The sequence below is a fragment of the Miniopterus natalensis genome, chromosome 9 (genome assembly GCF_054644295.1).
Source record: "Miniopterus natalensis isolate mMinNat1 chromosome 9, mMinNat1.hap1, whole genome shotgun sequence".
NCBI classification, from domain to species: domain Eukaryota; kingdom Metazoa; phylum Chordata; class Mammalia; order Chiroptera; family Miniopteridae; genus Miniopterus; species Miniopterus natalensis.
Genome location: NC_142089.1, coordinates 37,538,365 through 37,551,254, shown reverse-complemented (window position 1 = coordinate 37,551,254; position 12,890 = coordinate 37,538,365). Strand labels below are relative to the sequence as shown.

The window sequence follows — 12,890 nt, the reverse complement described above, 5'->3', positions numbered from 1 at the left end:
CTAATGGGTTTGCACTTGATTCATTTCCCCTCATGGGTTGGTTTTTGCCACAGTAGTAAAACAAGACAACAGCAATAAAAACAACCCCCCCACACACACACACTGATTTGAGGTATACCCTTTCTACTTTTAGGTACCAGAGATGGGATACTTAATTGCAGTGTTTTATTGTTTACAGAAGAAGTAGAATTAATCCAGCAAAGATTCAACAAAAGTAAATGGATGTAAATCCTTTTGTTATACTACATAAACTTTTACTTTAGAGGTCTTTTAATGAGATTTGTTTCAATAAAATTAATTATTCAAAAAATATCATGAAGAGATAGATTTTCAACTACTCTTAATTTTTCATAGTTCAACTGAACATGAATATAAATTTATGCTAGAGAGCAGTTCAATTAAATCTATTAAAAAATTTACCAAACTGAACATAAATATTAAGCTCAGATTGAAAATATTAATTATACATAAATTAAAAGTTATTTCAAGCAACAGATGTGCCTGAGGTTTGAATATCATGTTATAATATATTATGCTCGACAGTATCCCCTCTGCCCATGTTTTTATTAAAGTAGAGGGATTTATTATGAACAGTGATAATTATTATTTAAAAACTCAGTTGGAATTTGGGTAATTGGACTGGCTGACATTGAAAACTGAGAGTCCTCCCTACTTCACTTTCAAATATATTTTAGAATTTACATTTCAAGACAGAATCTCTAGGTTCTTTTTTCTGTAATAAACTCTTTTATTGAGCACATTCAGGAAAAAAGAACAAATTGTAAGTGTTTATAACATGAATCCTTTTATAGGTTAAGTTTTAATCCAACAATTCCACTTGTAAGAATTTATCCTAAAAAAATTTTTAGATGAAAAAAACAACACATGCCTCAACAAAAGATTTATTATATTTGCCATCATTCATTAATAAATGGAAAACTGTGCCATTAAAAGGTGAGCGAGGATGATACAGAGCTAGATCCACTTTTCATTACTGAGTGAAAGGGACAAATATCAGGTAATCTATTCCTCACGTTATTTTCATTTATGTAAAAGTTTCTGTCTGAGTCTAAAGAAAGCTCTGTGAGTATCTCTACTAAATGTCAACAATAATGGTATCTCTGGTGGGATTTAAAGCAATTTCCAATTTGTTTTTCTATACTGATATTTTTGACTACTCTGTAATAATATCATTTAATAAATGCTTATCGCATACACACTACACACACATCTTACATACATTATTTCACTTCAGTCTCACACATATCAGTAGAGGCATGCATTACTACCTCATTATACAGATGGAGAAACTGAGGCTTAGTGAGTTTAAGGAATTTGACCAATATATCTAAAGCCAGCATTTATAGCCAAATCTGTTTGAATCCAAAAGTCTTTCCTGTTAATAATTAAAAACATTTCTAAGGATATTTATCTGGGGTGGAGGGAAAAAGCCATAGAATAAGCAATACATTTTTAATCCTATGGAATTTTAAATCCAATTAACAGAGCTTCACAAAATAGAAACCCCAGACCAAGAAATATTCCAATAAAAGTGTACAGTTATGTGTTATATCCATCCATTTATTCTCTTATTCAACAGTTTTTGTATAAGTGATGAGGGTATAGGAATTTTCATCACCTTCATCACCATAGCTTCCATGCACTGAGCACTAGTATGTTTTAGATACTTTTAGAGTGACTGAAAGTCACTCTGTAGGTCTTTATTGAGTCAGATATGGTCCTTGCCCTCAAGCATCTGGTACTCTAATAAATGACACAGCCTTTGGAACAAGGCTGCCATATGATGGATGTAGGTATCAAAGCAAGAACTGATTGTCTCTTCTTGGAGATGAGTGGGTTGGTCTTGACGAGTTGACGGGACCTTAGCAGGCACAGAAAGAAGTGAGTGGCAGGACGGATACCAGGAGTAAAGAAAAGCATATCCAAAGAGAAGAAGACATTATATGCAGTTATTATATTATATGCAGGTATTATACTCTTTTAAGGAACTACAGGTATTTCAGCATAGCTTTTGGGGGTGGGGGCACAGAACAACAGAGAATAGAGGTAACCAGTTCCTATTCAAAGAGAATCTTGTGTACTTGCTGAATATTTTCCCTTTCCAAAAATCTTGGGTACCGGGCCTCAAAAAGAATGATCCTCACTTTCCAAACTACTGTGTCAGTTTTACAGATGGGAAAACTGAAGGGATGTAAGGGACACCAAGGCCAAGGATACAACAGGGAAGATGACTAAAAGTTACACGAAAACACAATTTCACTAGAGTGAAAAATATTTCTGAGTAAGTTATCACATTAATTTTTTCTCAAAAAGACAAAATAATATACATCAAGTTCCAATATCTTAATCTTTTGAGCAAAGGAGCAGGTTTGAAGGATTAAGTTTAATGGGTGCTGGAATGAGGTCTTCTACAACTTCAGTTTAATCTATTTCTTATGAAGTACAATGCTCTTCCCAAAGGAACATATTCATTTAAAAAGCTTACGCATGAAAGATTTATTTTCTCTCAAGCAAAACAAATTAAATTGAAATATCTTCTAAAGGCAAAGTAATAGTACTGTGTAGCTCACATCTTTCTAAATTTGATATATTGGGAAAACAGTAAGATATTCTTTTGACTCCGAAATGCTGACAATTTTGAAAAATATTGACTTCAAGGAAGTGAGCAGAGAAATATGTGTATGTGTTGCTCTGATTTTTAGTGTTTCTGTGGAAGTTCTGTGGAGGCACTTTCTCTCCATGATTTTAAGATAATGTGGCTCACTGTAGAAATCCCACATAAAGCTTCTGTAGAGAGGTAAGGAGGACTGCTATCTTAAAAATTAAATGACTGCCACTCCCCCAAGAGATCAGTAAGAGCATATCTAGGTCTTTAGCCTAAATATTTCAGCAGCATGAAGACAATAAAGTGTGACTAATTATTCAAAACCCTTCCTCAACGAGCCAGACACAGAAACCAAAATGGCAGAAATAGAGGTCAAAGGCTTCACTGCAGGAAGCCCAGAGAAGAAGGAAGCCACCCCATCCGAGCCAGGCCTTGCATAGTGTTTCCTGCAGCCTGAGTATAAAGCCTTGGCTCTGCGGTACTGAGGCCGAAAGCTCTTACATTAGGAAGCTCAGAGGAGCTCTCCAATTGGGCACGAACAACCTCAAAAAAGACATTTTCCTTTTCTGGTTCTTGAGACATAGGTATAATTTCACTGACTGTATCATTCTTTTAATGAATTCAAAGTGGCATTAAATTTTAAGAAGATGAAAAGAGTAACATAGAATTGTACTGTGAAAAAATACTTCAGATATTTGAAACAAGTACTGGATTAACTGCATTAATCTAGATCTACCCAAACTATAAAATGATGAGAAATTCACTTATTACCTTCTAGAATTACTATCAATCCAAGAACTAAATAACTTAAGAACGAAGCCCTTAGAGTCAGAAAAGCTTTTGCCCCTTGGTGTCTCAGTTTCCTTTTTTGTAATATAGGGGTTAAAATAGCACCAACTGCCATTGGGTCGTTGTAAGAGAGGGAATGCATTTCAAAAATTTACCACTGCCAAAAAAATAAAAATAAAAAAAAATTTAGCTCTGCCTCGTAAATAATAAGTATTCAATGTTAGCTGATTCCCAAGGCAGCTCCCCCACGCCCACACGTTGTCTTAATGAGCACATCTTTTTGTAACTCAAATGAGATATAACACAATAGAGTACTTAGGGAAGATGATTTGGCAAGACGTGGATAGATAGCTATTGGCTACAATGCTGTAATGATGGGGGTAGGTGGGGTGGGGAAGGAGACTGGAAGGGATGCACTTTGAAGACAGGAAAATGCACTCAGCAGAGGCCCCACAACTGTTCTGTGTATGAGGCTGACCACTCAGCCAGCACCACATTCTTTTGTGGGCTTTCCAAGCTGTGAATTAGGCTGTAGACTATTTTTAAATAAAGAGTCACAAAATCGAGTGACTCTAGCTTTGCATATGGGAAGATCATATTCAACACCTGCTTACAGTATTTATTTTAGTCAAGTTTGATCAACCGATTTTTAACTGCTTTATTGAGATATAATAGATATACAGTAAATCACATGTTTAAAATGTAAAATTTGATGTTTTAACACTCGTGAAACTATTGCCACAATAAAATAAACCTGGTCAATCCATTTATTTTTGAACTTTTAGCTATTATAAACCTGTGCTAATAAAACTGTAGGAAAAAGAAATTTTTCTGCAATTTTGAATCCTTTCTGCTCTGTGAACTAGTGCTTCTACAATGGGATATTTTATTACATGAATCCTCTTAGGGCATGATTATTGCATTGAGAAGTAAGCTTGATGAATCCATGTATGACAATAATCTAAAAGAGCCAATCTAAGATGACAGAAGCTTTTGACTATAAATTAGAATCTTATCTATGGGTGCACAAAAGCTGATGATTTATATACCACTGTACTATGCTTCTAAATCACATCTAAGTTTTCCAAGAGATTTCAAAAATAACTCACTGGCAACAAGCAGAGAGTGAAGGATCAACTGTTGGGACTGCTGTAGTGGCAAAAGCCCTCAGGAGGAGGTTTGTCATAAAGCAGCTACAGGTTCCTGGGTTAGTTATTTAACCTTTATGGTTCCAGTTTGTTTCTTTTATTAAATCAATACTACTAGACAATCAGATCTGAGTTTACCTGTAGTTGTATGTCTTTATCCCTGGAAAATATGGGAAATAGTCACGCTTTTTATTGTGAATGGTTCTTAAATAAACATACCCACATAAATAACAAGATTTAGTTGTGGCTGTCCTTTAGGTAAATGTTACAAAGGGAATGAATGTACTTCTCTACCTTGAAGGATGTGGGAGCCAGACAAGACACAGCGCTATATGCCAGCCCAATCAATTGTGCACTTCCTGTGCCACCCACACGGTTCCTCTGGCTGCTTCTGTAACCTGACAAATCACTCCAATTCCCTGCACAGCACTATCGGCTCTCTCTTCCCACACATGCACTATAGGGAAGATTATAAATAAATCCTATATTCCTATGACAGCACCATGAACAGGCCTGTGTGTTTTCTGGGACTAATTGCTTAGGGAAAGCCAATACTCTAGAGCAAGTCTCATTCCAGTCTACATGGTAATTACATGCTAATGCCTTTTGAAATTAATTCAGACCCCCCTCCCATCCCCCGCCCTACTAGCATTGCAGTAAAGGGCAGAGAAGCTGAGACTTAATCACATTGTCTTCTGGGAGCTTAATGTAAGATTTCTTTTCTACATGAACTGGGCCATCGATCGACAGAACTCGCTGACTGCTCTTCCACTCTAACAATGCGGTCCCACAGCAACAAAACTGCTGGCAGACGTTCTGCCAAAAATCAGTCACCCACAGGGCTCTAGCGCAGAAGCAGAGTTTCCAACTTCAAAGAAGCCACAATGTATATTCCACCAGTCTCTTTTCCACCTCCTATAAATTAGCCTCAGCTTAGGGCTTAGAACAACTCAGATCAACTATAAATAAAAGGAGGCTGTGAGCAAGTAACAACATAACAACAACAAAGCAATAATGAGAAGTAATATGAGCAAATGGTAGAGCTGTAAAAATAATTAAGACAGGGATAACTTGACCTCAATTGAGGAGAGAAACCACAAAAATAAATGGAGCGTGGGTGGATAAGCAAATACACAGATGTGGTCTAACCTGGAAATCTAGTAAGCACAATCTAAAAACCCACTGTGCACGCCTCCCACAGAATGCAGTGTCCTCGACCATCTAACACACGGCGACAGCCAAGGAGCTGCTGCTGCAACGCTGGCTTCACCTTCCCTGGCACTCACCACACCATCAGCCTCTCATTCTCAGTCCAGCAGCACCTGGGTCGCCTATCATGCTATAGACAAATTCCTCACATGTCAGAGAGGAATGATTGAAATTTTTTCTCAGCTATAAAAAGAAACCAGGGAAATGTTTTCCACAGGAATTTTCCCCCCGTCATCCCTGACCCAGAGGTGAAAGTCACATGAGAAGATGGCTCTAACTGCCTAAGAATCCAGCATGCGCATTTTTTCATTCTCTGTGCTTTCCAAGGCTCTGCACGGGGCTACTGATGGCTTCCCTCTGGGACATCTCTTCAGGGACAAGTGCATGACTACAAACAGACCAAAAAGAAGGGAAACACACAAATCCATGCAAAATATTATTTCATAAACATCAGCTGAAATGCACTAAGGTATTCGATGCGCCAGATGCTGTGTGAAACCTGATGCTACCTTCTCGTTGAGTCTCATCACAGCCTCGGAGGCTGCTGCTGTACAACCAGGAGACGCAGGCTCGGTGAGAGCAGGTGCCGCGGACTGTGCACCACGTGAAATCACTACCTTGCTCACGCGCTGGCTCCAAATGACAGAGGCGCAGGGAGACGCTGGCTGAGTGAATGAATGCTTTCCATTGGATCAAGAAGGGAACTGAGGGTTAGAGAAGATAACGAACTAACCAGAGACGAGGGATGCTAGAATGTGTTCCAACATATTTTTATCTTTTTTTTAAACAAGAGAAATTGAGGGGAGAGGAGAGGGATTAATTTATTGCATGTTTAACTTTCTTTCTCTTTTTATTTTTGAATGAAGATTAGAGTTGCTAAAGAGCAACAAAAGGGCCCAAATTCAGAAAGTCAAAGGAAGGAATCAGAGGGGTCCAATATGGCAATTTGTTAATATTCTTTTTCACCCAGGAGAGCGCCTCTAGCCTAGAACAGTTATCTGAAGTTTCTGTCTGTGAGGGAGGAAATACGATCCAAATAACAGTCAGCTATGTGCCAGGTACTCTGTTAAACTTCTAAAATGAACCTAATAACTGAAAAAAATTGATATAAGTTAAAGTAGGTCTTCGAAGTCCAGTGTTCAATGCCCTGTACACAGTGTTGGCTTTTGTGCATGGCCTGTGAATCACTCTCATTACTCTGCTGCATAGCTCGTTTGTTAACCAGTATCTAATAAGATGTCAGACAGAGAAATAAATAAAACACCAGTGCTCCTGTTGGTCTGGATCCCACGGGCCTTTCCCTTGTCTTAATAAGATAGAGAGAATAGAACTAGAATTTTCGTGTTCTAAATTATAGCCTTTGGAACATTTCCATTTAGCATGCAAGACAGATACTCTGTGTCTAGGTATGTATAACACAACAAAGTGACTAAAGAGCCATGATTTCCTAAAGTATAGAGATCATAAATCAGAATTCTCCTGTATCTAAACAAGTGGGGTTTGGTTGAAATACAATGGGGAACAGTGTACTTCAAGTGGGTAGAGGATGGATTTTTTTTTTTAAATGAATCTTTATTGATTTCAGAGAGAGAAAAGGAGAGGGAGAGGGAGAGATAGAAACATCAATGATGAGAGAGTCATTGATCAGCTGCCTCCTGCACGCCCCTGACCGGGGATCAAAGCCCGCAACTCGGGCATGTGCCCGGACCGGGAATCAAACCCTGATCGCCTGGATCCCAGGCCGATGCTCAACCGCTGAGCCACGCCCGGCCGGGCTAGAGCATGGATTTTAGAGTCTGGCACACCTGGGTTCTTACTGAAACTTAATAACTTAGTTCTGTAATATTAGGCAAGTTACTTATACAGTTTTCTTATCCATAAAATGGTGATAATAGCAGTACTTACCACGTAGGGCTCTTAAGAATATGGAACATGAATGTGTGAGTGCAAAGGAAGAGTGTTAGTAATAACTCAGTAAATTAGCTTTTGCTTTCAGTATTACTACCACCACTACCACTTTGTCTCATCTCTGAAGAAGTCCCTAAACATCAGCCAAAGGAAATAAGCTTGAAGCAATGAGTTTTATTAATTAATACAGATAGTCACCTTTGATTTTTATTTATTTAATGATTATGCTTGGCAGTGCTACCCAACATGGGTCACTTTCATGATGCTTTATGACAACAGAGGAAGAAAAGAAAAGTAATTCTAGAAGTGACATTTTTGTGGAAACAGGACATAAATGGGGAGAAACTACCAGGGTTGGAAGAGAGGGGGGATACTTATGGTCTCACAGTTGTGTCTGACCAGCTTTGGCTGTAGAAATTGTTGGGCATGTCAAATTGTGGAAGACTGTGAATTGTATTCCGAGTCAGAATCAGAAGAGGAAATTGTACAGCAAGTCCTCATTTTAAGTAAGCAGTCTGACACTTGGTGCCTCTGTGATTTAATTCCCCTTAATGTCCAAGTATTGGAGCATTTCATCCAGGAGGCCTAGAGCACACTGGTTAACAAAGAGCTAAGTCAAACCAAGTGCCAGTAAAAGAGGTTGCTGTGTTTGATACTGAGTATATTAGCTGTTGTCATTATTATATTTTTTGTTTTGTAATGCAACAATCTTGACATGTCTGTTTCTCCCTCTAGACTAAGAGCTATTTGAATGAACTGGGTGTATTCATTAATTTTTCTGTGTCCGGTTCTAAGAGACTCAAAAAATATTAGCTGAACGAGTGAGTAATTAAACAAGCAAATGAATATCAAACTAAGATAAACTCGGAACAGAAACACTAACTTTAAGTTTAGGAAAATAATAACCTTTCAGTTTATTGATGAAATCATCAAAAGAGTAATTATCAGAGCATCAGTCATCTCCTTAGCTTCTTTTATCTCCACCCTGTTCCTAAATAAGGAACTTATGTGACCTTAACCTACATCATCAACTTCACAGTTATTAACCATTCCTTGACAATCAGATCACAAGGCCTCATTGGCTGTAGCACTTTCCCAAAAAATTAAACGATAACAACAACAACGAAAACAAATGTCATACTTATGGTTAATTCAAAACCCAGAGAATTTTGATAAATACTAACAATATTAGATTAATACATAATCAAATTAGTTTTGAAATTTTCTAAATTAATATTAAAAACAAGCCTTATTCTTTTAATATGTTTCCATGAGATTTTACTTAAGGGCTCCTAAATTATTTTGAGAGATTAGTTTTTACTCAAGCAGCAAATAACATTTGCAAGCAACAATATGGTCTTTATTTTTATTTTGAAAAATGATTTTCAAAAATAGTTGAAAAAATATAATTTGTCGACATCCTTCCCCTTCACCTCATTTTATTGTACACTATCCCCTGGACCCCTTCGCCTTACTAGAAGAAAAATAAAAAATCTATGCGCCTTACCTCTAACAGTTCATCTCCAATACGCAGTCGCCCGTCCGTGGCAGCAGGTCCTTCCGGGTTAATTCCCACCACAAATATGCTCATGCGCGACCGGTCTTTGTTGCCAGCGAGGCTGAGTCCAAGTCCATTCTTATCCTTTTCAAGTTCAATAATGTGCAGTTCTCCAGGCAGATCTGCATATCTTTGCCTGATTTTTTCTATTAAAAAAAAAGATAAAGAGAAATTTAAATAGAGCAGTTGAATTTATATTACAGAGATGTCAGCATTTCCCTATCCATATTGTGATTCCTCTACAATGAGTGGTCCCTTAATATGTGCAATATATGCCTGTTGAAATCATAAAAGAACGTTTCTAAGGTTTCCTTCAATTGCTACCCTATGCTATTGAACTAATGCCCCAACCAATGAGACAAAAAAGTGACAGAGATCTAAAAGCATTAGATACAAAATTTTTTTCAGAGACAATGCATTTTTTCAGTTCAAAGAAGTAGAAGAATGGTTTCTTCTTTAGATTTGTATTGAAAGGGAACAAAATCCATTAGGACTATTAGAAAAACAAATAACAAAGTGTACATTAACTTTTAAAATCGACTCTATTAAACTGAAGAAACTTGAAAAGCAAAAAGGTTTATACTTTATCATTTTTTCAATGCATCATAAAACAGGAAGAGTAATAAGGCAGTAAAAGTGTCAAATGCTTTATAACACATATGCCCTTTAATCTTCAGTTAAATTTTTATTGTTAAGATTTTCAGGCCTCAATCTGAATTATCCTGCAGTTTTTATTTAGACTCATAACTAGAAGGGGCTTAAAAGATGACAAGACCAACTCCTATACAAATTAAATGCTATATTTTCTCCATATCATGGAATCAGAGACTTTTAATTCAGATATAATAAACCAAGAAATCATGTTAAGTTACCTTCTCTTAAAGCACCCCCTTACCTCGGACTCTATTTCACAAAGAAAAAACTAAGACTGTAAAAGGAAGATCCTGTATAAGGTTAAGACCTAATTTATAGCTAGAAACTAATGTCTTCTAATATGTAGTTCAATTCCTTTTGTATCAAATCATGTTGAATTTCTCCAGTAACAATTTTAAAAGATAAAAATAACTTCAAATTTCTCCCTTAAAGAAGCTATCTTTAGAATCATCATAATAACTCCTTATATAAAATAAATATTTCACAGTTCATCATGTCATTGAATCCTCCCACACCTTTGTAAACACCTCAAAATGCAGGTGAGTGGACTTATACTTAGGGAAGTGAGGTGATTTGGCCAGTGTTTGGGTCCAAGTGCTGTGTTCTCTTCATCACATCACAGCTCTCACTTAGACCAGTAGAATTTTTAATAATAAGAGGCTCCCTTAAGGCAGCTGAAACAATGGTTCCCAAGCTTAGTTTGCTTAGATCATCCGCCAGGCAGGATACCTAAAAATCACCCGAAGAGCCTATAAATTAAAATTGCAACTAGGCTCCACCAGCTGAGATTCTGAACCAGTACGGTTGGGGTAAGGTTTGGGAATGGGGTTAAGTTCTCTTTGTAACAAGGTCCTTAGATGATTTGCATGGGCAGTTATATCTGTATATAACAGCTTAATCTCCCATGCAATGCAAAAATTTTTTCTAGAGCAATCATGACAGTCAAACATAAAGTTCAGAGACAACCAAAATTTAAGGCAGGCTTTAAATATGCTGTTCACAAAACTAATCTAATATGAAGATTATCTCTGGCTCCATAATCATGCTCAGGATTAAATAAGAAATTTGTTTTGATTATACAGTACAATAGATTACTTTAAAATCTCAATCTCAATCTTTTTCCCTCTCTCTCCTACCCTCCCACTTATTGCTGCCTCCTTCCCTCTCAAATCTCAGAAGTTCCTTGTAATTTCCATTACCAATTACTTCTACTCTGTAGGTATAGTAAAAGGTGAACTAGAATTTCAAAACAAGAGAAGGAAAACAGTTAGTGTCGGGGCGGGGGAAGCAGAACTGAACTCCCATCTTTGAAAAATCAAGACACCGCATGCTAGTTTGTTAACTCAGGATTTAAGAAAGAAATCACAGTATAGCTCCTCCTGTGTACAGCTGAGTCAGCACAAACTGTTCTACAGCATCAGACATGTGGCTCCACCACAGGGGAACCCACGCTGCCTGCCTGGCACCTGCTCTAAGGGCTGCTGTGAGCTGTTTCCATGGCAGCCAGTGGGCAGGGAAGGGGCTATGTGGGAAGAAAACGTGTAAGGAAAGCAGTTTTCTTAAAACATTTCAATTTCACTAAAAATGCATTAAAGAGGTGGGATAAAGAATATTTGAGGCCAATGGGGCTCTCCTCTAAAATTAAGAAAAATAAAATCCAAAGAAACCATACTTTGTTTCCTGCGTGCACGCACACAAACACACACACATACACACACCCCCTTACATAACTACAAGATTTTTAGCAACAAAATATTAAAAGTGTTATAATGATCCAGGATCTTACTATACCCATTACTGGTATTCCCAAGAAGTATTTGTAATAAACAGCCAATCTTTATACTGATTTTCACTGACTTTCACAATGTGTAATTAAGTGAAGGCAGTGCCTATCCCAAATAATCTAGATGCCCTTCCACTTCTAAATAAAACCCAGAGATTAGGAGATAAGTAACCTACTTCTTTTGGCACCAGCCTTTACTTCAGTGCCCAGAATGAACATCAGCCTGGAATAACTGGAGAGAAAATAGTCTTTTGTCTCAGCTGAACAGTTATGGTTGTTTTAAACATGGATTTTCTAGCCCCATGACAAAGTTACCTGAAGAAAGGAATCCCAAATTGCTCATAATTCTGTATCAAAGTACCGATGCCTTTTCCTTGTCCAAGAAAGCCAATAAAATTTCTCCACTATGGTCTCAGGGTCTCATCATAGGATATTGGGTCTTGCTAAATAACAGAGCCTTCTCCCAAGAAAGAAACTTAACTGCCCAGTATTTTAATAGAAAATGTTTGACATGTTGGAATAATGACCCAATACAACTTCAGAAGCATTTCTTTACCTGGTCTGTTTCCAAATAATAAAGAATAACATCACACAGAAAAATATTTAAGCACATTTTCCTATACATTAAATACAACAATCCCACTTTTTTTTTAAACATGACAATTTTTTTTTTTAATATATCTTTATTGATTTCAGAGAGAAGAAAGGAGAGGGAGAGAGAGAGAGACAGAAACATCAATGATGAGAGAGTCATTGATCAGCTGCCTCCTGCATGCCCCTGACTGGGGATCAAGCCCACAACCTGGGCATGTGCCCTGACCGGGAATCAAACCCCGATTGCCTGGATCCTAGGTTGATGCTCAACCGCTGAGCCATGCCCGGCCGGGCAATAATCCCACTTTTAAACCGTCAGGCTATATATGCATTTTAACCTAACTTCTTCTGCAGTAACCACTTTTCATTCTCTGAGTTAATCAGTACATGCAGATTTGAGAAGCAAAAATATATGGAAAAAAAAACATCCATAACTAATCCAAAGAAACAGCATATGAGTTTCAGCAGTAAGGAGCCAATCTCAACTGAAAGCCCACAAATAAAGAAAATAATGAAAACACGTCAGCGTAAAGAAACTACATCTGGCATGACAACAAATAAACTTTCCTCTTACATGTAAGAGATATTCTTGCCAGTTATAAATTTGATAATGTCATATGG

At 37.3% G+C, this 12,890-nt stretch overlaps 1 protein-coding gene across 1 annotated transcript in view; it reads right to left on the bottom strand.

The window, feature by feature from the left end:
* The window catches only part of PATJ (PATJ crumbs cell polarity complex component), a 247,506-nt gene that overhangs the window by 92,219 nt on the left and 142,397 nt on the right, over positions 1-12,890 (bottom strand). The window contains exon 28 of the mRNA XM_087820482.1: positions 9,188-9,384. Within this exon, the coding sequence (XP_087676608.1) occupies positions 9,188-9,384 (197 nt within the window). The remainder of the gene's footprint in view (positions 1-9,187; positions 9,385-12,890) is intronic.